General features: G+C 42.1%; 1 protein-coding gene across 2 annotated transcripts in view; it reads left to right on the top strand.

The window, feature by feature from the left end:
- UROC1 (urocanate hydratase 1) overlaps window positions 1-18,313 on the top strand; it is a 68,672-nt gene extending 50,359 nt beyond the window's left edge. Inside the window, exons 16-21 of one of the 2 annotated variants that reach the window (XM_032784313.2) lie at window positions 89-159; window positions 1,105-1,203; window positions 4,672-4,771; window positions 8,430-8,511; window positions 15,466-15,565; window positions 18,104-18,313. In XM_032784313.2, the coding sequence (XP_032640204.1) occupies window positions 89-159; window positions 1,105-1,203; window positions 4,672-4,771; window positions 8,430-8,511; window positions 15,466-15,565; window positions 18,104-18,244 (593 nt within the window). In that variant the 3' untranslated portion in view covers window positions 18,245-18,313. Of the gene's footprint in view, window positions 1-88; window positions 160-1,104; window positions 1,204-4,671; window positions 4,772-8,429; window positions 8,512-15,465; window positions 15,566-18,103 lie in introns of those variants that run through there. The other variant, XR_004374213.1, reaches the window with a different exon arrangement.
- Window positions 18,314-24,421: the final 6,108 nt, after the last annotated feature.

Raw genomic sequence — 24,421 nt, 5'->3', positions numbered from 1 at the left:
CCCCTAGAGCTGTTTTTGAATTCCATAGTATTTAGAGCATGTTGCATTTATTTTTCTAAACCTTTTGCTTTCTTGGTTTCTCTTGCAGTCCGTGCATCTGTGAAGCAGCAATACCATGACAATATCCACTGGATTCGGGAAGCCGGGAAGCACAGCTTGGTAAATGCATAGCCTCTTTCACACACAGCCAGATCAAAAAGCGAAAAGGGGTCCCAGTGCAAACTCTGTCTCCAAACATTGCTCTTTCCACCCAGGGGTGTTTGAAATCTGATCCTAGCTCCAGATCCAAACGTTGCGAATGGCCCCATCTTCATAATGAACCAAACCAACACCTCACCCTCTCAACTTTGGGATGTTCAAAAACTGGGTCTAGAGCCAACTTTTGTGGCTTGAGTGCATCTCTATTTTTCAACAAGGCCACTTAGGCTCACAATACACTTTATTCATAACCAGCTTCCCCTGAGCTCTGTTCCTGATATCTGACCTTGAAGGAGCTGTCCTGTCCTGGGTTCTCCCCTTCAGAACTGCTGTTCTAGTCCTGTAACCCTTTTTTCAGGAGAAGCGGGGAAAGGGCTGTTTCCTCCTGTGGCATTGCATATTAGATGGACTTTCGATTTTTAAAGCACAGTTAAGCACCATAGCCAGTTAACCGCAGGCACTTCAGGATTCAGGTATGCCCCCCCAGCTGGAAGCCAGACTAAAGACCACAAAGTAAGGGGTGGATGGGTGCATAGCTGTGGGAGACAGATGTCTGATGATCTTTGTCTCCCTATTTCTCCTCCCTTCCAGCCCACCGCCACCACCAGCGGTTCCAGTCTCTGCTTCTCATCTGTTGATAAGGGGATTGTGGGCCTGACAATGGGGTCGATTTAAAAAGTGGGATTTACTGAACTGTAGCGGCTAATTAGAAAAATAAATCTCATTGTGTGAGTGTAGATAAAACTCAGTTCAATGGGGGGTGTTAATTTCTTATTTCTGAAAGCCGATTATTTACAAATTAATACTCCATGCTTTCTCCAGTGGAGGGGGCCAAGTCTACCCCGGGGCCTGGAGATAAGCCAGTTGCAGAGGAAACCTTATCACTGTGGCATTTTCATTTTCCAGGTAGTTGGCTCCCAAGCTAGAATCTTGTACTCTGATCAGAAGGGTCGTGTGGCTATTGCAGTGGCTATTAATCGAGCCATTGCTGAAAAAAGGATTAAGGTATGGCTTTTCCCACTCAATGCAGCATGGTAATTGTATTTAGTAGCTGAGATCAGGGTGGGATGGGAGAAGGAGAACGGTTCAACCAATGGTAATAAAAAGGTATATTACAAAAAGTCAAGCAAATTCTCTTCCCTGTTTCACCGGGAGATATTCAGTGAGAGGAGAGTCTGACCTAGAGAATGTCTGCATAGATACCACACTTAATCCCCAGTAAAAAATCTGCCTGGTGTTGTGTATGGGCATCATACAGTCAGCATTTACTCACACTTCATGTGCTAGTGAAAAATTAAGAGAAACCAACATAGCCTCTGATACTGCCACTTTTGTGCATGCTGGGTGGTACCTTACTGCAGGAGTAAGATACTAATCAGTGTGAGTAATGGAGGCAGAATCTGCCCTGTTGAAATGTAGTACATGCACAGGAATTTGTACATATTGGGATTTTTCTAAGGTCTCTGTGGCCCTTGTATATGATTGAACAGCAATGTAGCACTGTGAGACCTAGATCCTAGGCACTGCTGTAGATAATACATATGTATTATTGCAAAAAATCTGGGGCTCGTGGTTGGGCTCGGTTAGTACATGCATAATAAAGGGTTTTATACTACAGCAAAACTATGTGGTATAGAAGCCTCTGGTTAACAAAATTGAATTCTTGCTTTTATGCTCATGAAAGGTGTTTAAATGATGCATTCTGTGGTGGCATTTTGCTCCCTGTAGTGTAGTATGCTGGGGCCTGGCATGCATGTTTTTCTGTGCAACAGAATAACATAATCAGCCTGTGTGTTTTGTTTTAGAGAGGGTTCTGAGCCTCAAGGGTCTGATCGCCAACCCCCCAAATCAGAGAGCCGTTCAGATCCAGAGATTCAAACCCATCTTTTATATTTTTTTGTTGCTCAGAAAATCTAAGGGCCCAGTTCTCCTCTCAGACAGGTTTTACACCAGTGTAACTTCATTGGTGTTGCTCCAGATTCACACTTGTGTAAGGGCACTTGGAGTCAGGCCTGAAGATGTTAAATCACGCGTTTCTGTCTTTCCAGTGTCAGAGCTGAATTATCATCATTTTTAAAGAAGCAAATTCATGTAAGGCTTAAAATGAATATCAATGGAGCAATGTCTGGTTTTTGTTACTCAGAAAATATTTATTAATATATTTCAAATACTGTTGATCATCTCAGGATTCAAAATGAACATAATTTCAAGCTCGTCTTAAAAACTAAACCTGGCCAGACAAACCAAGCCCTCAGAGCTATGAATGACAAGGGCAGGCTTCCATGCCCTTCAGATTTTGTTCTGTATCTTTTTCATCTTTTTCAGAATCTCCATTCCCCTTCTCAGCCATTCTCATGAGCTGGACATAGAGGTGCCCTTGAAGTTAGTTCATAATTTGCTGACAGCACAGAGCAGAGCGAGCAGACTGACTCCAGATCGAGCCAAGTCCATGGAGTTAATGTGGTGTAAAACTGGCATAAATGAGAGGAGAATCAGGACCTATCAGCTGGGCTAGATATCTGCCAGCCAGGGCTGGCTCCAGGCCCCAGCGCGCCAAGTGCGTGCTTGGGGTGGCATGCCACGTGGGACGCTCTGCCGGTTGCCGGAGGGCGGCAGGCGGCTCCGGTGGACCTCCTGCAGGCAAGGCCGGCTCCAGGCCCCAGCGCGCCAAGCACGTGCTTGGGGCGGCATGCCGCGGGGGGCGCTCTGCCGGTTGCCGGAGGGCAGCAAGCGGCTGTGGTGGACCTCCCGCAGGCGTCCCTGCGGAGGGTCCGCTGGTCCCGTGGCTCCGGTGGAGCATCCGCATGCCTGCGGGAGGTCCACTGGAGCTGCGGGGCCAGCGAACCCTCCACAGGGACGCCTGTGGGAGGTCCACCGAAGCTGTGGGACCAGCGAGCGGCAGAGTGCCCCCCGCGGCGTGCCGCTGTACTTGGGGCAGCGAAATAGCTAGAGACGGCCCTGCTGCCAGCCAAGAAAGATTTATCTGAGCTGTAGGAAGCTGTTAAGTTTCAGTGTTCCCTTATTTGTAGTTTATTATTTATTAGCACTGATTGGAAATATTCTGGTGGAACAGTTTCCACTGGAAATTGCCCATTTTGACAAAATTCCGATGGAGACTGGGCAGGTTTCCAGCAGAATCCTGTCTGGTGTCCTGCCAGCTTACCTGCCTGGCTCCACACCAGCCTGCCCAAGCTTCCAGGCTCCCTGCTCCTCAGCAGCCCAGGCTCCCAAGGCTTCCATTCTACTGGCTCCAAGGCAGCTTGTCTGGCAGAGCCAGGGTGCCCATGGTTTCAAGTTCTCCAAGCTGCTGGGCTCCCCATCTGGTGGGCTGCCATGGCTGTGACCAGCTCAGGGAGCCTCGGAAACGTTTCCAAAAGGTCAGAATGAAATGTCATTTTGACTTTTTTCTAAATGAAATTTTGGAATGATTGTTCTAGGAGAAATTTCAAAATTTCATTTCTTGTTCCACTTCTCAACAACTTTAATTGTTTTGGAATTTCCTGTGGAATGGGAATTTCAGTTTCTACCCTGTTCTATTATTTATTATTTATATTCCAGTAGCACCTAGGAACCTCTGATGTGGACCCAGACCCCATTGTGCTAGGTGCTGTACAAACACCCCAAACAGCTCACAATCTATAGTGATGTTTAAGTTACACATATATGTTGCGATTTGTGGTTAAGAATCAATGAAAACAATACAAGACAAACTAAGGGTCTGATCTCACAAAGCTTTGATTGCACAGGCAGTACCGCTGCAGTCAATAGTATTATATGAATAAAGAATACTCCGTGAGTGAGGTTCACAGGACTGGTCTCTCATTTTGGATAGCATCTTTCATAAAAACAAACACTTTCCTTAAATGCTGTAGAGTTACAAATACAGTTGTACTAAATGATAAAGTTTGAGTTAAATTATAAAATGAAATGTGGAACTTCTCAAAAATATTTGTGTAATCTCTCATAGTCTCAAATATTATACTTAATTTCACATTTTCAAAAATGTTGCAAATTCATAAAGAACTATGGCTTTGCCCTGTTTTTTGTTGTTCTATTTCGCATGAGGATTAACCAATCCACAAAGTCTTTAAAACTTCAGGTAACAGTCAATTCAGATCAATTACTTGCAACATTTTGCATTTTTTTTTTTTTTTTAGTGTGAAAATACAATTTTCATGAAGAACTCTCAAAAAAGGCTCTTCATCTGTAGGTGTGAAATGATGGTGATTTCCTCCACCAGATTTCACACACAAAAAGTCAGCATTTCTTTACCAGTTATAATAAAAATTGATGGCAGAGGGAGAAGGAAATTAAGAGGATTAGGGTGGGGAGTAACGAGTTCTTTGTAGATGAGATTTGAAATGAGATGGTAAGTCAATAAGGCAGAGAGTGAAATCTGCAAAAAACAGACTGTGAATGACAGAGTTGACAGTCTGTGTAGGATTCCACTTCCTTGTCCTTGGTTTTTTGTAGGCACTGGTTGTCCTGAGTCGAGATCACCACGATGTGAGTGGCACCGACAGTCCTTACAGAGAGACCTCAAACATTTATGATGGATCAGCCTTTTGTGCAGGTCAGCAGAGCAGCTGAGATGCATCTGTCTAGGCAAGCAAAAGAAATAGCTTAAAACAAGAAATTAATTTTATAGAATATTTTAAATGGGTTTTGTTTAACCCTTTCATCTCAATTAATCGGGTTTCCTGTTATCTTGACATGGCGGCTTTATGGGATATAATTATGATACAGAAATTAGCATGGAACTAGTTAAAGTAGAAGGGCCCTTGGTAACACCAATGTAAATCTAGACTAATGCTACAAAAGTCACTGACATTATTCTTGATTTACACTGGTGTAATCAGAGAGTAGAATCTGCCCCAGCTGATGGAACTCCATGGAGGGGATCCTTTGATTTACACAGGTGCAAGATCAAAATCAGATATAAAGTTCATAGAATCATAGACTTTAAGATCAGTAGGAACCATTATGATAATCTCGTCTGACCTCCTGCACAACGCAGGCCATAGCATCTCACCCACCCACACAGGTTTGATACAAGAGTGGGTGGGTGAGATTCTGTGGCCTGCGTTGTACAGGAGGTCAGACTAGATGATCATAATGGTCCCTTCTGACCTTAAAGTCTATGATTCTATGAACTTTATACCTGATTTTGATCTTGCACCTGTGTAAATCAAAGGAACCCTCCATGGAGTTACAGCAGTATTAACCTGGTACAGTATAAGCAAGATCAAAATCAGGCCCTGTGTGTACAAAAATGCTTTGTACTGACACAACCTGTTCATTTTACTCTGTGCATTAACAAGAAAATACAGTTCAAATTCTATGAGACAGCCCTTGTCATCAGGGAACATGGGCTGATGGTTGATGCACAGCAGTGAGCATCAGGAGTTCTGGATTAGGTCCCAAGCTTTGCACCCAAGCTGCAGAATGACCTTGGCTAAGTCATTCAGGTTCCCTTTTCCAAAAGGGCCTTTAATTTTGGGAGCCGTAGAACCTAATTTGCAGAGTGCTGAGCACCTGGGGAAAATGCAGATGCTCAGCGCTTCTGAAAAACAAGCCCAAAGTATTTCAGATTAGGCACCCAAAAATGGAGGCACTCAAATCAGTGCACACTTTCCAAAATGTTGAGGTAAATCTCTCTCTGCCTCAATTTTCCAACTATAAAATGGGAATAAGAATAATAATTTGTGTACCCAAAGGGGTGTTGCAAGGTGTCATGAATTGCTGATGATGAAGTGCTTTGAGGTCCTTGGATGCAAGGTGCTCCAGAGATATAAGGACAAAGTATTACTAGCAGGTTCCCACAGTTGCAAAATTTAACTAACTTGTGGGATAGCTGAGGATTCCCGTTTGAAATGGAGGCTCATTTTTTAAGAGTGCAGTTTATTTATCACTGTTTAATAAAATTGTTTTCTTGACTTATATGGACCCCCTTGAAAGATCTCCTCCAAAGCCCATTAGAATCAATGGGAGTCTTTCTATAGTTTTCAGTGGTCTGTAGATCAGTCCCCTGGCTCCTAATGACAAGCTCTGAGAGAGAGCTGGGGAACATTTTAGGTCTCTTCATTTCTCCCCCTCCCCTCCAATACTGCAGTATATGGTAGTTTATCTGACCTGACCCATTTGAAGTCCTCTCATTACTGAACATTGGGATTTTCTGTAACTTTGGCTCACCTGTTTTGGTTTTGCATTAAGCACTTCAGCCTGACAATCAAGGTCACCGCAGCCCAGGCAGATGCTGTTGAGGAAAGTGTCTTTCAATGCTGTCGTTTGCTCAGTCAGTGACCTTTTCCAAAGCAGAAGGCTTGCAAATTATTGCAGCATTAATCTGCTTGCCATGGTTCCCTCCTAACCTTGACTCTGCTCAGCCGTTTGCCTGAGAAGGGAATGGAAGTTTTTACATGTTGAGTATACACTCTTATCCCTCTTGTCTTCAATGCCATCTGACAAAGTAATTATTATGTTAACTGGGTTATTAAAGTGACATTATGCCAGACAAGATGATACCATAATGAAAGCTTTTTGACAGGGCTTTAACATGGATCAGTGGCTGCATTAGCTAGTTCTTACCCTGAATATGCAGTACATGCAACATTGCAAATGTGGTTTTAGGGATGTGTGTGTTTGTTTCTTTGGGTTGATTTGAACTCATAAAATCAAAGCACTTGCTCTGTTGTTCCTGAATCAAAAATCGTAGGGTCTTGTTTTCACTGGGATCTAGCCCATCATTTCTTCCACACGTGCATACTTCTGTGTATACTTCGATGTACTACAATTTACATGCAAAGCTGAAATTTTAGATTTGGATATGCAAGTGTTAGTGCCCCCTATTGCATGGGCTAATGTGTAAACTGTGTTTATGTGCATTTCAGAGGAAGCTGTGCACTGAAAATCAGGTCTCTAATTTATTTTTCTGCCTCTTTAAATTGTGAATTTTAAAGAAATAAATATTCTAGGTAACTTCTAAGCATTAATGCAGTGGTTCCCAAATTTGTTCCACCGCTTGTGCAAGGAAAGCCCCTGGCGGGCCGGGCTGGTTTGTTTAACTGCTGTGTCTGCAGGTTCGGCCGATCACGGCTCCCAGTGGCCGTGGTTCACTGCTCCAGGCCAATGGGAGCTCTTGGAAGCGTCGTGGGCCAAGGGACACAGCAGGTACACAAACTGGCCTGGCCCGCCAGGGCTTTCCCTGCACAAGTGGCAGAACAAGTTTGGGAACCACTGCATTAATTCATAAATTCACTCTTGTACAGAGGTTCAGGGCAAAGCCTTCACACTACTTAAGTCTCATGGAAAATCTCAACATAAGGCTTACTTGATGCACAAGACTTTTTGCTTGTTCCTTGCGCATAACCGAGAGCTGTGATCTGGTGGTCTGAGCATGAGTTTGGTAATCGGGAACTCCTGATTTCTACTCCTTGTCTCTTCCACTTTGTGTCTAGGTTTTCAAAAGCATCAACTAATTTTGGATGCCTGTGCTGAAGGGTGCCCAGTGTAAGACCCCATAACTAAGGCATCCAGAATTATTGGACATTTTTTTTAAATTGGGGCCTTAACTTCTGTGCCTCAGTTTCTCTGTTTGCGAATGGAAATGATAATACCCACCCAACTTTGATTTAGAACTGAGGGTTATAATTAAATTATGTTCCTACCATGAAAAGTGCCGCATCTCTGCAAAGTCTTATCTATTCCAGTAAAGTCTAAGGACTGGGAACTTACGTCGGCCTAGCTTTGTTCCTGAGGGGTGTGAAAAATCCACACCCCTAAGCAACATAGTTAAGCAGACCTAATCTCCAGTGTAGACAGCACTAGGTCAACAGAAGAATTATACCATCAACCTAGCTACCATCTCTTGGGGAGGTGTATTACCTATGCCGACAGGAGAACCCCTCCTGTTGGCTGCACTGCTGTAGCGATTGAAGTGTAGACATACCTTTATTTACTTATTTTCTAGTTTTCCACAATTCCTCTTGCATAGGTCTCTCATTTTAGATCTCCACTTTAGCAGTGTGTAAAGAGTACTACAATCCTGAGAGAGCAGAGCATTTTGTGATACTGGCATGTTTCCTCCTGTGTGGAAAGAAAAAAGATGGAAAAAATAATCTCTTCCCTTTGCCCTCCCCAAGTGGGAGAAAAAGCAGTGAAGTAACAACAAGCATTACATGAAATAAGTGAAGCATTCTGGTGCTGCAATAACTCATTTCCTTTCTTCCTAGATATGGCGGTACAGAATTTTGTAGGAGATGCAGTTAGAGGAGCCACTTGGGTTTCCTTACACAATGGTGGTGGAGTTGGCTGGTAAGGAGAACTTGATCTTGTTTGAAGGCAAGAGCAGTTCCATCCAGTTGACACGTATGTGTGTGTGAGAGAGAAAGCGAGAGAGAGTGAGAAAGAGAGAAGAGTCAGCGTATGCTACTGCGGCAATGAAAGGCCATGTTCATGGGAACAATGGAGATTTGGGGAGGGGAGGCTCAAAGGGTATATTATAGGTTGACGTGTGGTGTCGTGTGACGCTTTTTAATTAATGTCCATATGTCAAGAAAAAGTGTTTTAGACATTGGCCATAGCACTATTTGGGAAACTTAATTTGCCAAACAAGGACAGACTGACTTAGTCTTTTTGAACAGACCCCACTTCCAACATTGTCTTCACACATGAAGAACCAGAGTGTTAGTGGATGGATTGTGTTTAGATTTCCCCTTAAGCTGCATTTAAATCTCTGACCTTAGGACCCCAATATAACATGCCCATGTGCTAAAGTGCAACAAAAGGTTATTGATCCAAAACAGCTCAGGTGCCAGCAAACTTTTTTCTGTCCTTCTTTGTTCAGTTCTTCACTCCTCTTCCCTTGCTCATGCCTGGCAGGCTAAAGCATGCAGCAGCAATGCAAGGATTGGTTTAAACAACAGCCCTCTTGTTGCATTACACGCTGAACCTGCAGGGATCTTTAAAGTGAGAAGCAGAACAAAATGATTGCCATATAGAGAGATGGAGATGTATATTTTCAAGACAATTCTCAGAGGTCACATTCTGATCTTGGTTATGCCAGTGTAAATCCACAGTAACTCCACTAAAAATTTACTCTGGACTGACACTGAACTCAGATCACAATATAGCTGCTGTCTAAGATGTCTTTCATCATGTAATCTAAGCACCATGGATCGAAATGCCTAGAGGGTGCTTTTTTGCTTTGATTTGTATGATTGTTCAAACTACTCAAGGATGGCTCAGATTACTCACTTCTAGCAGATTTACATTAATAAAAGACAGAGAAGTTGGAAGAACAAACTAATGATTATCAGTCTTCCTGTTTCAGGGCATAGGATGATCACCGCTTACAATCTGGAAAAAAGTCCTTCCTTCTACCTGGGCACACATGAGTGTGTTGTTAGAGCTTCATGCCTTCTCATGTTAAACAATGCCAGAAAAAAAAATACTAAGCTAAATCATGGCTCTACAGCCTAGGCCTGGATCCAGCAAAGCACTTTAACATGCGAGAAATCCCACTGACTCCAGCTGGACTGCTCAAGAGCTTAAAGTTAAGCACATGCTTAAGTGCGTTGCTGGATGGGACTCTACGTACTGTGATGATGGGTGCTCTGTAAATGTTGCAGTAGAGAGACAGATTGTTCTGGTATGATATAGCAATTTGTTACAGCTTTTCTATTATTGTTAGGGGGCTGCATTCTGTTTTCAGTTACACCAATGTAAATCTGGAGTCACTCCATTAACTGCAATGTCAGGTTCACACTGGTGTAGCTTCAAGCAGAATTTAAACCTTGGCTGTTTGTTTAGGCATCCTTTGGCTCATTTATTAGAAGCAGAAAATTTAGTTTTTAACAGTGTTTAAAAATAGCTTCCCTCAAAATATAGCAAAAAATTGTCCTCTTTCCATGAATCTCCATGTTTGTGGCATGAGCTTCCAGCAAACACAGCTAGAGGGAGGTATTTAGGGCCAACTGGGCCCATCTGCAAACAACGTACTGCAAAACTTGTACACTTGAATATTCTGGGTGTACAGTTGTTACATAAATCTACTGGGTTTATTATTGATTATTAATAACACAAATAAAATTACAACATTATCCATACCATTAAGTTTGGCTTGCCTTACCCCTCCAAGTAGTCCCATGGTATTGCTTGGGTGAGTGAGGTGAGGAGCTGTAGGGCATTAAATGTGACAGCATTTTCTGATTGACCCTCTAGTACACAAGTTTAAGGTGGCTGCCGGTAGTATAGGGATGTCTGATCAAGGATTTCAAATCTGTGCAAAAAAATGATAATACTGCAGTACTGTCACCTGTTTTTCCCAAGCTCTGTCTGACATTTCACTAAATGTCCTTTTTCCTCCTAGGCCACTGCAGTAGGCTGCTAGCTTAGATGAAATCTCAGTCAAGCACATGACTTTAAGGGCAGGAAAGTGTATTGCCATAGGAAATGCTGATCACCAAGACCGCAAGTCTAACGTATGCCAGCTAGTTTGGAAACTACAGCTAAAAATGTAGTGTGAGGGGCATGAAGTTACTGAGGCTTTGGCTGGTTGCATTGTCTCTAGGATATTGTCCAGTGGAACAGCATGTTGTTGAAACGGGCACAATTTTTGCTGTTAAATGTTGTAAAGAACCCACTGTCCTTCCAATATGTTACAGAACAGCTGTACAGAGAACCAGAATTAAAGAGCTTTCAACAGATGTTATTCACAGAGGCACTGACTATTATCTGGCCTTGTTAATTGGAGCTAAAACAATCTCCCATCCTGGGTGGTTAGATCATTCTGTCTGCATTATTCTGACTCTAGTGATTTCAATGGAGTTATTACTGACTTAAACCTGGGTGAGATCAGAATCGGGGCCATAGTCTTGAGAGAGTCAGACACACAGGGTGAAATCCTGGCCCTGTTGAAGTCAATTAGTGTTTTGCCATTGACTTCAGTAGAGCCAGGATTTCATCCATAATGTCCGCTAGTTATAATGGAGGATATGTCTCTAAATCCCCTAAACTGCTCCGATAATCTCAACCATAGGCTGTAGAGATGGAAAACAACTAAATCCTGAGTGAATAATTCATAATGAGTCATTTCTGTGCTGAATTTAGCCTTTTTCATCAGCTGCTGGAAAATCTGCCAAAAGATCACGATGTCCATGAATGTATTTGTTATTTAAATTTATTTGATTAATATCTTTAGGAATTGTTTATTCTATGCATTGATTGTGACTGTTCAAAATTCAAATGATAGAAAAGACTATCCAGTCCAGTAGTTCCCAATTTTTTTTTCTACAAATGACCCCTTTGGCATCTGACTAAAGGCATTGGGCCCCTTTCATTTTGTATACATCAGTTTCATGTTATAGGGCCTTTACACTTCATTTTTATCTGTATTTCTGTTTCTCCTAAATGGGGGTATTACTTTCCTGTCTTGTATAAGTGACGCAAGTCTTGACATCTGTGGCAAAAAAAGTACTTCTAAACCCTCACAGGGAGGATGTGGTCCTGAAGGATACTATTGGAATGCCTCTGCCAGCCTGGGAATACCTCCACCAGTGTGACCTCTCACACTGTTTGGAGGACACCATTTTGAGAACAAAATGGCATCCTCTGTGCAGCAAAAGTGCAGAGCACTGTTCTGGCCCTGACTCAAGGGACAGACCCCTATATAACCCATGGTGGACCCCACTTTGGAAATCTAGTCCTACTTTTGCTTGAAGAGCGCATGGGCCAGATTGGGATCTCAGTTACACTAATGTAAATCTGGAGTAACTCCACTGTCTTAAGTGGATTTACACCAGTGAGTAGGATCTGTGTCAGAATGTAATACAAAGGGGGTGCTTTCAAAATTAATCAGAAAATTAGCAAATGGAACTTTACGGGAATCCAAATACTCAGAGAAAGGCAGGTACTGGTAACCCAGCCTACCAATTGCCCTGGATGATTTGGGGTTGGGTATTTGGTACAGTACCTGACTGGCTCATTCTTGCTCACTTTACTCATGGGGGTAGACTTGGTCCTGTGTGATGAAAGAGTTTGGCTTCCACAAAGAACGCTGGAGTTGAAAATTGGGCCTGTTCTTGCACAAGTCTTAAGAAGCCACTATGCTGAGACACAGATGTCGTAACAATGTCATGTTATTAGATGCTGCAGTCCGGAGAGCTTTCTAAAAGCCTTGGCATTGCAGTGGTTCTGTTCTGTTTAACTGGATACCACCCAGTCTAGTTGGAGCTGCATCCTCCTTGCATTTGCTTTTTGGGAGAAAGGGAGGGATAATATGGAAGTTTTTCTTTAAAAAAGACAGTCCCCAGCTATTACAAATATATTTGCTTTCCTTGCCCTACGGAGCCAGATGCTCTTTGGTCCTCCGTTTTCATCCGGCAATGTGGCACTTCAGCAACTGAGAACCTGTGTTGCATTGTAAAGACCGCTGGAGACGTGAGAAGTCAGCTGGCTCTGCAATGTAGAAATCTCCTTGCACATGGTGAAAATTAGCCACCTCATCTCCTTGATCTCAGTTGATGTAGGCTTTTCGTCTGTGAGATTTATTTTTCCTCTTTCATTTCCCTGATAACTGATAAAGGAGTGTATGTATATACATATGTTAGAAAGAAATCAACTTGACATTGGAATGTTGCTGTTTAGAGAATTCAGAAATGAGGATCACAATTTATTTGGCAGCCAGCCTCTTCGGTAGATGTTTTGTTTTCACCAGAATTGTTGACAAATCTGATGCTTCTTCCTATGCGGCTTAAGAAATGTCTTTCCTCCATTGATTCACTGAGTTATAACCTTGTAACACGAACAGAAAAGCAGGATTTGAATTTATTTAGCTGGATCTGCATCACATGCACTGTTGATGGGAGTACAGAATAACTCAGGCTTGGCCGTAATGACAGCAACTGAATGTCATTGATTTCTTGAGGTCTGTTCATTTGCACAAGAATATATATTAGCATGAGATCTGTGTAACCTGTAGTGACAAAAAAGCAGAGGTAATTTAAGCATTGAACTACACAGTTGACAGTGTGACATCTTGATTGTGAGAGGGGTCTGGTTTTCTTTGATCACCTTACAAAGAGGCATCTGGAAATTATAGGAGGTAGCTTAGGTCAAAATGTCACATGTTTCTTTAATTACTTGAAAATATTACCCAATGCTAATGAAGGCAGAGTACTCTCCTTTAAAAGTGAGAGGTTTTGTTGGAAAAGCCATCCTAACAAACATGACTTGTGTGGGGGTTAATTTATGGGTGTCTTTTTAGATGGTAGGCCAGATTTTAGCTTGCTATTCTGGATCAGTGGAGTTGCTCTGGGTTTTTAAGATCAGGAATCTAGCCCTTCACCTCCATGCTTCAAAGAATTATCTTTGAGATGTTGGGCTCAAAGGAGATCTTTTGTCACTAAAAAGAACATCTCTGCAAGTGTTTTGCCAAAGAGAATCTTTTACAAAACAAAACAAAAAAACCTAGAGATCTAATTTTCTTACTGTCCTATAGTAGTAATGGGCTGATCTGAAAACGAGGTCCTGATCTCATTTACACTGGAGTAACTGCATTGAAATTAACAGGAGTTACTCTGGGTTTACGTGGGTGTAATTGAGAGCAGAATTCTGGCTAAGTTATCAGTCACACTCAGTGGACCAACTTCTGTTGGTGAGAGAGAAGCTTTCAAGCTTACACAGTGGGTTTCTTCAGGGCTGGGAAACATACTCAGAGTGTCACAGCTAAATGCAAGGTGGAACTGATTGTTTAGCATAAGTAGTTAACACGCAAGGGACCATTCAAGGTGAAGTGGCCCGTTAACATCCCTCCAGTCATAGGGAGGAAAAGAACAGAGGGGAAAGGGGGATGGCAAAGGAAGTAGCTGTGGGGTTATAGATAAGGCATGGGTATTTTTAGTAAAAGTCATGGACAGGTCACAGGCATAAACAAAAATACACGGCCTCTGACCTGTCCATGACTTGTACTATATACCCCTGACTAAATCTTGGAGAGGCTGCAACCCGGGGGGTTCTGTGGATGCTTGTGGGGGGAGAAGCCCAGGGGATGCCATGGGTGCTCGGGGGGGCAGCCTGGGGGGTGCTGTGGGTGCTCGGGGGGCGGGATCCGGGAGCACCGCAGGTGCTCTGGGGCGTACTGGCAGGGCTGGCAGGCTCCCTACCTGGCTCCTTGTGTCTTCTTAGAAGCAGTGACGTGTCCTTCCCTTAGCTCCATGTGCTGCCCCTACCCCAGGTGCCAGCTTTGCAATGGGAGCTGTGGGGGTAGTGCCTGCAGGCGGAGGCAGCACACAGAGCTAGGAGCTGAGGGAAGAACACGTTGCCACTTCTGGAGAGTCCCTCAAGGTAAGCGCTGCCCAGAACCCTCACCCCCTCCCACACCCCAACCCTCAGCCCTGAACCCCTTCCGACATGCACCCAAACTCCTGCTGCTGAGACTGCCCCAGCAGCAGCTAGTGCAGCTGGCTCAGCAGTTGCCCGAGCTGCTCAGGTGGCCAACCACACCGGCCACTGCAGAAGTCACCGAGGTCCTGGAAAATCATAGAATCTGTGACAAACTCGCTGCCTTAGTTACAGATTGGCCATAGGCCATAAATCCAGTGCTTTATTCAGTCCTTTCCTCCATATGACTGGACAGGTGTTCACCTTGAAATATATTTTAACGCTTTATGCTAAAGAAACTGTTCCAACTTTTATTTAGCTGTGACACTCTGATTATGGGAGAATTAATAGGTCAGTCTGTCTATCTAGATACCAACAGGACCCCCATCACCATACTATCTGAATGCTAGACCTGAATGTAGCAAAGGTGAAAGGCTTAACCTTTAAGAAGCCCTGTGACTTTAGCTCTTCAATCATCAGGAATGCTGGCATTTCTGTATTTGGGTTTTTTTGTTTGTTTTGTTTTAATTAAGCAAGTGCTGTGTGGAACTTACTGTCCTCAGGAGACTTACAGCAGGCTTAGCTTCTGGCACTGCCACTTGGGTCAGAAATGGGTTTGCTGGCTGGTAGTGTGGGAAAGTACAGAATGCGCTTCCTACCTTTTCTACACTAGGACTTTGGTTCCTTTTACTGTTAGCTTTCCATCTTTTAAGTACAAAGACTCACTGACTGCATCCTGTATCCAGTTTCAGCAATATTATCCAGGCCTAATTTAGATTTTCTCTTTCCCCCAGTGCATCTGACTGGAGGGATACCTTATAGGATTGGTTTGTATAATTAAAAAAAAAAAAGATTTATTTTAAAAATGTAAATACTTATATTTTAAAGGGGCGAAGTGATAAATGGAGGATTTGGCCTTGTTCTGGATGGATCAGCAGAGGCTGAAGAACAAGCTAAGATAATGCTCAGCTGGGATGTTTCCAATGGAGTAAGCAAAATCTGTCTTCTGTTTTGACTTGAAATATTGCTTTTCTTCTTCAAAACATAAAAAATGCTTGGTATCCCAGGAATACGCAAGCTGTACTGTGAAATAGGCAGAGTAACTAACTCTGCTAACTATTCTCTGATATGTACTATTTATGGCCCTGATCCAAACCCCATTGAAGTCAGCGGGAGTCTTTCTATCAACTTTAGTCAACTTCAATGGCTTTGAGGTCAGACCCTAAAAAAAAGACCCAATAAATGTAGGGCTTTTGGGACCTTATCCCGGGAGGTCAAGAGCACCCTCAACCCCCACTGAATTCCCAAAGCATAAAAGGCCTGTTTATCTTCAGTTTATATCAATGAGCGTTTTTCCAGTATTGTCGGTGGGGAAAAAGAGGAACCCCAAGATACCTTTACATTAGGCACCTGTGGCCACTTTTATTCTTGTATATGTGCCACATGTCCCTCAGTCTAGTACTAAGTGCTAGTTGTATGCAAACTCAAATCAGTTTATTTATTTGAACTGCAATGGACCATGAGCTTGGGCTGAGTTTCCTTGGCCTGAGGGAGAGTGTGACACATACTAACGCACAGTGATTGTCCTCCTTTAGTGCCGAGACCAATATGGGTTTATGACTCAACTCCCATGCCTGTGCTACTAGAAGTGGTAATTTAGAGCTCATGCTTTTTAGATCCACATGTCTTGGGTTCCATTTCTGTAGACAACTCCTCATAGTGGCATAATTACATAAAGCAAAATTATAAAGGACAAAATTTGTTGCATTTTAGGAAGACTTTGCCTATTCATAATTACTTGATGCGTCTCAGACCAACTGAGGCTATTGCTTGCAAATTCTGGTGTGATCTATTTTTGTTTCATTTCTCAAAAGAATTTGGTGAAGATGGTTTCCTTCCTTGCACTAGATCTGAAAATGGGTTCTCTCCAGAGAATGTGGTACAAAAACCAGTAGGAGGAACTATCCACATGCACTCCCTGTACCAGATCTGATAGAACAGATAAATCATTGAGGAAGAAGGACGAAGATTAAATTAATCTCTAGACTTGAGTAATGGAGGCCGCTGCTTAACAAGCATAATTTATCAGAGACAGCCTATAAAAACCAGTCTGGTAGAAGATTTACGTGCAGTGTGATTTATTGCATGCAATAGCACAACTTCTCAGCGCGCTGTTTAAAAAAGACAATCTTAAAATATTGTCTCTATTCCTACATCCAAAAAATGGAAAGAAATTGGACAGTACACATGAAAATACACTGCCAGGAATAATCCTATATATGCAGGGGACATTGACTAGTAGTAGTTTGTTTTTTTTTATAATCCTCAAAATGTATTAGTTCTAAATTGAACACATGCTTAAGTACTTTGTTGAACTGGGACCTTAAGCATCTGCCTATTTCAACACTTTGAGTCTGACCAAATACTTCAAACACTGATTTGTAATGCATAATACAATAATATTTCTAAGGCCATTGCACATAGGATTGTGCCTGTGTAAAGACTGAGTAAGGAGCTGAAGATTTGGCCGGTGATGCTTGTGTTCAATGACGTAATGGATACGTGACATAATAAATTAATAATTGAGAATAGTTATATAGCACCAATATACTCATGATGATCATAGAATATCAGGGTTGGAAAGGACCTCAGGAGGTCATCTAGTCCAACCCCTTGCTCAAAGCAGGATCAATCCCCAGACAGATTTTTGCCCCAGATCCCTAAAGGATTGAACTCACAGCCCTGGGTTTAACAGGCCAATACTCACCAGCAAGTTCAGATCTATGTCTGACCTTCTCCAAAGTTCAGGGAGGTTTGCATCTGTCGTTCTTCCTCAGACCTATTTTACAAATAAATATGAATCTGAATCTTAGCATTTCTTTTAAAGTTCTAGGAGGGGGTTGATCTGGTGCTGTGGTTTGGGCATAACTTTGCCATAGACATTCTGAGCCTTCCAGTTCTAGAGGCTATGGGCTGAATTCTCCGCTGGTGTAAATGGCTTCTACTCCATTTACTTCAGTGGAGCTTAGCCCATATACTCTAGCAGAGAGTTTGGCCCCTTGGTTTCAAATCTTACCGGGGTTCAATTTGAAAATATGTGCAGTGATCTCAACATCCTTCCGTGTAACTATTTGTCCCATGATAAAATCAGTGATTGTTTAAGACAGACCTAGGTCTGAAACAGCAGCTAGTTTTGGAGATCTGGATTGAGATGCATTAATTTTTCCTTGTGAGGGATTTTTGCAAAGCATCATTTTACAGTGTGCCTTGCTCTAGCCAGGGCTATCCGCCTCTAATTTTTAACTGGACTGAAATGCATCAAGACCATCCAAAACCTTTTTTAAAAAATGCTTAGTGTGAAAGAGAGCAAATGATTTTACATTGGTAAAGAAACTGGGAACTAGCATGAGTTTGATAGATTTGTTTTCATTAAATTGTGTGTGCGTGTACGGGGAGAGGTGAGATGTGGGGAGATACAGTTGCGTTTGTACATCCATTTACTTTCACGTCATTTGTGATCTGACAGGTAGCTAGACGCTGTTGGTCGGGAAACAGTCATGCCTATGAAACAATCTGCCAAGCGATGGAGGAGACTGGTAAATTAAAGGTGACTCTCCCACACACGGTGGTAGATGAAAGCATTTTGGAGCAAGCCCTGCATCGTTAATTGCATTCTGAATTCATTATGCTCCTTTCAGACACATTTTGAAGTTGCTTGCTTGTTACTCAGCCTCACTCTCTGGTAAGATAATAAATGCTTTGCAAGTGTGTCTCCTATGTGAGCAGTTCTTTTCCTTCATCATTAGCAGGGTAATGCTGAGGTTCCCTACATTTAAGGTCTGATCTAAACTCCACTGAAATCATTGGGAATTTTTCCATTGACTTAATTGAGTCTACTCCTGCAGTAAAATACTATTCAGTGTGAATAAGGATACTAGAATCAGAGCCTAACTAATTAAGCTGCATTTAAAAAAAAATCCATTCCTGTCTGACTGTTCAGAAATCTGAGAGGTTCCTTGGTCTAGTGCAGGGATACTCAGACCTCAGTGGTTCAGTAGCCAAATAAGTGATCAACATTACCCTAAAGAGCCACAGTAGTGTGAATTCATTGTTTCATTTGCTATTTTTATATGTATATATTATTGTCACAGCAAAATGACTGACCAAGTGATAGGTTTCAGAGTGGTAGCCGTGTTAGTCTGTATCAGCAAAAACAATGAGGGGTCCTTGTGGCACCTTAGAGACTAACAAATATATTTGGGCATAAGCTTTTGTGGACTAGAACCCACTTCATCAGATGCATGGAGTGGAAAATACAGGAGTAGGTATAAATACATCATGTATTTTCCATTCCATGTATGTATTTATACTTGCTCCTGTATTTTCCACTCCACGCAGCTGATAAAGTGGGTTCTGGTCCATGAGAGCTTATGCCCAAATACATTTGTTAGTGTCTAAGGTGCCACAAGAACTCCTCGTTGTTTTTTCCTGACCAAGCATTGTTGTTTTATCAACTACAATTGGTTAATATCATAGTAAAAGCATCCTGATTGGTTAATAACTTAGATTGGCTGATAATTAAGTCACACGGAGTTTTAATATTGTCCTGCAGAGTTGCAGGAGACACATTAAAGAGCCACTTGTGTCTCAGGAGCCTCAGTCTGAGTGTCACTGGTCAAGTGGGTTGAGTATGGAGTTAGGGAGCAGGAGTTCTCAGTTCTACCTGGTTCTGCCACTTTCTCCCTTCACTGCCTTAGGCAAACCACTTCATATCTTTTGTGAGGTGAATTCTGCCGTTATAATCATGTTCATCTCCCATTGGCTTTGGCTGGACGGTACCTGTTTATGGCAAGGCTAGATATGGTATTCTGTGCCTCAGTTTCTCCACATGTAAAGTGGGGATAACAACACTCTCACAATGCTTTGGAAAGGAAGCACACTATCTACATACTCTATCTGACTGTCCAGGAGCTGCAAGGCAGAGGAAAGACATACACCTTGCAGAAACATGGATACTGCCCTTCTTTGACTCACAGTTAGGAAAAAAGAATCTGACTAACCCTGCTTTTGTCCTGGCATAAAATATCTGCAGCCATTAATTGCTTAACTTTTATATTTAAATTGTGTCCTCCAGATGTAATCTGATATGTAGCTTCATTTCTCCATGTTGAAGATATATTGTCAGTCTTTGTCACTCCTGTTGCTACTCTGCACTCAAATCCTTACACCTTAGCTTGCAGGTGTGGTCGCCTGCAGTCTGACTGTACCAACACATGGTATGTTGTTCCAAAGCAATTCCTGTCCGTTCCCTTCAGCCTCACAGACTGAAAATTCAAAGGCAAGAGGGACTTTGTACTGAGAGTAAATTGACTTATCCATAATTGCAGCTGGCATTTCTGATCCTTGTGTAGATGGCAGCCATTTTGCTAAAAGCATAAGAGATATTTTGTGAAACTGTCCTGGCAATAGCTTTTGGTAAGAGATTAAACCTATTACTATCTTGCTTTTAATATGGTTTAACCACAAAGATCTCATCAATGTCATATCAGCATCAAGGCCAATATATTTAACAGTTAAGGCCAAAAGGGGACAAATCAAATTGAACAGTAACCTTAATTCTGGCATTTCCTAACTTTTGAATATTTGATTTTGCACCCTTGACATTCTTTTAACATAGTTTTTTTGATATGCATCAGTATATGTATTAGTAAAGTGATGCATACTGAATTGTCTGTCCTTGGCTTGATAGCTGGAATATTGCACCAGAAACAATGGGCCATATAAGTACCTCACAAACCCACACACAAGATGGTCTCCCTTTGCCAGCTGCATTTCTTCTGTGCTGTTGGAATACAGTTTAAGTTCAGCTTATCTGTGAGTAGTCCCAACTAGTTCCACAGCCAAAAACTAGGACTTGCGGATCTCCATATTATAAATAAAAAAAAACTTGTCAAATTACTGTAAGACTTGGGTGTGAAAACATGTTTGTGGCAAATATTCTTAAGCTGACTTTGGGTATTAAAGTCACATGTGCTGAAGCCAAGCTATTCTGTTTTCCTGTGTATAGACAAGCAATTTTATATTTACTATGAAACAAAGGAATTTTTAGTGCATCTACCTGCACCAGGGTTTGCCTGGAAAAAAGGTCACCTGAGTTTTGCACAAAAGACAGAACAGGGAGTCTCTTTAATTGAACAGAAAGCAATGCCAGAAACAGTGACTGGAAAAGAACAAGGGTGATAAGCACTAAATCATTTCAATAAAGCTAACATCAAGGCCAGGAAAATGTGTAAAACAGTTTTGTGAGTTGTTGTGTGGGTGAAATTCAATGCTGGTCCAAAGTGGTGCAATTCCATTGAGTCTGACCCTGTGCATACACCCATCCATCGGAAGGACTATGATGGATTTGCTCTTTCATAACAGCTCTTTCCATTATCTCAGCAAAGCCATTTATTAGATTGATGGAGACCTTTTGGTCTGGTCTACACTTGAAGTTCTATCAACATAGCTACATCGTCAGGGGTGTGAACAATAAACACACATACCCCAACCAACATAATCATGATGACATAACTCACAGCATGGATGCAGCTATGTTGATTAAGGAGGGCTTATGTCAATGTAGCTAATGTCATTCGGGGAAGTAGTGTTCCTAGGCCAACAGAATAACTCCTTCTATTAGCATAGGCCGCATCTACACTAGAAGGTGATGCCAGCATAGTTATGCCAGTGTAGACATGGCCTTAGAAACTCTGAATCCTAAACTCTAGTCCCTTTTGTGTCTTTCAAGACAGACTTGGATTTTTAGAGCATTATCTCTATGGGCTTCTGCTCCAGCTACAGTGAATATTGCTGTATGATAGGTTCAAAATAGTACAAAAAAATTAAGACCATATTAAAAATTGTTTGAAAATCATCCAGTAGTTTTCTTTCATATAACCAACATTAATCTGCAGCAAACCTAAGCTCCTAGACAGGATGGGCTTCCTTTCACACAGTAATTCTGTAGAGTCAAATGTAGATTCCCTTTCCTCCCCTCTCCCATGCCCACCAAAAAACATGCTGACAAAGGATTTGATGTAGCCTGATGTAATTGGAAGAAGCTTTGCTCCTTGCATCCTAATCCTAGCCATTAAAGTTATGTAAGAATGTTTTGTTCTAATTATCAGTGACTTTGACCAAAAGGTTGATTTATATATCTATATATATATAAATGAGTTTATTTTTATGGGCTGCCATTAATTCCTCAATCTAGATGTGACTTTTGTATTTCCTATGATTGCTCTGCCTGCAATGTTGAGTTCAGATTCAACTCAGTTCCTTTTCAGCCATGATTGACCTTTGTTGGGACTAGCATGTTCTTCAAACGAAGATTTATTATACCATTCTCTGTGGGTTTTCTGTGATTGAAAGTGTTCTTTTGGTTAAGTTATATGTACTGTTTAAGACCATATCTTACTTTCCCTTTCTCCTTTGAGGCTAATGCACAATAAACCAGCTGAATGCCAACTCTCTGCACCCTATTAGTGTCTCAGGTGCCACTGTAAAGTACAGCAGGCTCTCATTCAAGATGATAATTTTTCTCCTGATCACATACCATACTATTTACAGATGTATAATCATAGAATCATAGAAGATTAGGGTTGGAAGAGACCTCAGGAGGTCATCCAACCCCAACTAAATCAACCCAGCCAGGGCTTTGTCAACCTGGGCCTTAAAAACCTCGAAGGATAGAGATTCCACCACTTCCCTAGGTAATCCATTCCAGTGCTTCACTACCCTCGTAGTGAAATAGTTTTTCCTAATATCCAACCTAGACTTCTCCCACTGCAACTTGATACCATTGCTCCTTGTTGTGTCATCTGCCACCACTGAGAACAGCCTAGCTCCATCCTCTTTGGAACCCTGCTTCAGGTAGTTGAAGGCTGCTATTAAATCCCCCCTTACTCTTTTCTCTTCTGCAGACTAAATAAGCCCTTTTCCCTCAGCCTCTCCTCATAAGTCAGGTGCCCTGGCCCCCTAATCATTTTTGTTGTCCTCAGCTGGACACTGTCTCCAATTTGTTCACATCCTTTCTGTAGTGGGGGGCCCAAAACTGGATGCAATGCTTCAGGTGTGGCCTCACCAGTGCTGAATAGAGGGGAATAATCACTTCCCTCTATCTCTGGAAATGCTCCAAAATGCCGTTTGCCTTCTTGGCAACCAGGGCACACTGTTGACTCATACCCAACTTCTCGTCCACTGTAACCCGTAGGTCCTTTTCTGCAGAACTTCTGCTTAGCCAGTCGATCTCCAGCCTCTAGCAGTGCATGGGATTCTTCCATCCTAAGTGCAGTACTCTGTACTTGTCCTTTTTGAACCTCATAAAATTTCTTTTGGCCCAATCCTCCAATTTGTTTAGGTCACTCTGGACCCTATCCCTACCCTCCAGCATATCTACCTCTCTCCCCACCAGCTTAGTGTCATCCGCGAACTTGCTGATGGTGCAATCTATCCCCTCATCCAGATCCATTAATGAAGATATTCAACAAAACTGGCCCCAGGACCAACCCCTGCGGCACTCCATTAGATACCAGCTGCCATCTAGACATCGAACCATTGATCAGTACCCATTGAGCCCGACGATCTAGCCAGCTTTCTATCCACCTTATAGTCCAATCATCCAATCCATACTTCTTTAACTTGCTGGCAAGAATATTGTGGGAGACCATATCAAAAGCTTTGCTAAAGTCAAGGTATATCACGACCACCGCTTTCCCCATATCCACAGAGCCAGTTATCTCATCATAGAAGGTACTCAGGTTGGTCAGGCATGACTTGCTGTGGTGGTGAATCCATGTTGACTGTTCCTGATCACCTTCTTCTCCTCCAAATGCTTCAGAATGGATTCCTTGAGGACCTGCTCCATGATTTTTCCAGGGAGATAGGTGAGGCTGACTAGTCTGTAGTTATACAACATACAGCTGTAAATACACACGTTAACCAAATGTCCTGGGAAGTGCAAATAGTGGTCAAAATTGCTACATATTACAGAAGAACAATTGCCAATTTACATATCCACAACTTAAGTAGGTATCAGCCAAAGTTGCCAATCTGTGCTTATATACATAATTATTTCCAAAGTACTCCAATTGATTTAAACAAGAGTTGAATTGGGCCCAATGTTAGCATCTTGATAGCAGCCTCTTACAAAATCATTACTACCTTTTGACTTCAAAGATATTTTTCTCAGTTTAATGGCATTGGGCAACTGTTTTGTCATGAATAAATGCCCAGCAAATACATCAGTTCTTTTTACGGAAAGAATTTTTGATATAAATTTAACGTAATCCTCATGTGAAAATCAACTGAGGGAAAAGGCTGCCTTTTACTGAGGAAATCTTTGTTATGAATATGTTAGATTCATTTTCATTATTTCATACCAGTTATGTTCTGGTAGTGTGCTCAGTATAGTATAACAGACAAAAAGAGACATGGTCCCAAACTCAAGGCTTTTATGATCTGGGCCTGATTCTACAAACTCTGCCATGCTTATTCCTACCAGAGTCAATGGGAGCACACATACATCTGGGAGTAAGCGTTTGCAGGACCAGGCCATATGTTGACAAACAACAGAACCCAAACATAATCTCCATACAAGATTTATTGGCTGAGGATCAGACCTTCTTGCAATCAGTTTTAGTTAGGCTTGTCTATTTACTAATTAGCATGAGCAATGCAAGATGGCTGATGGAACAGTAATGAAAGGACTTAAATGAACCCATGAGTAATTCATCATATTTAGTAACGCCCCGTGCCCGTTTTACTAATTGTGATATATTTTGTACATGTATAGCCCTTTCAG

Source organism: Chelonoidis abingdonii, chromosome 17 (assembly GCF_003597395.2).
Source record: "Chelonoidis abingdonii isolate Lonesome George chromosome 17, CheloAbing_2.0, whole genome shotgun sequence".
NCBI lineage: Eukaryota > Metazoa > Chordata > Testudines > Testudinidae > Chelonoidis > Chelonoidis abingdonii.
This window is presented reverse-complemented; position numbering and strand designations above follow the sequence as displayed.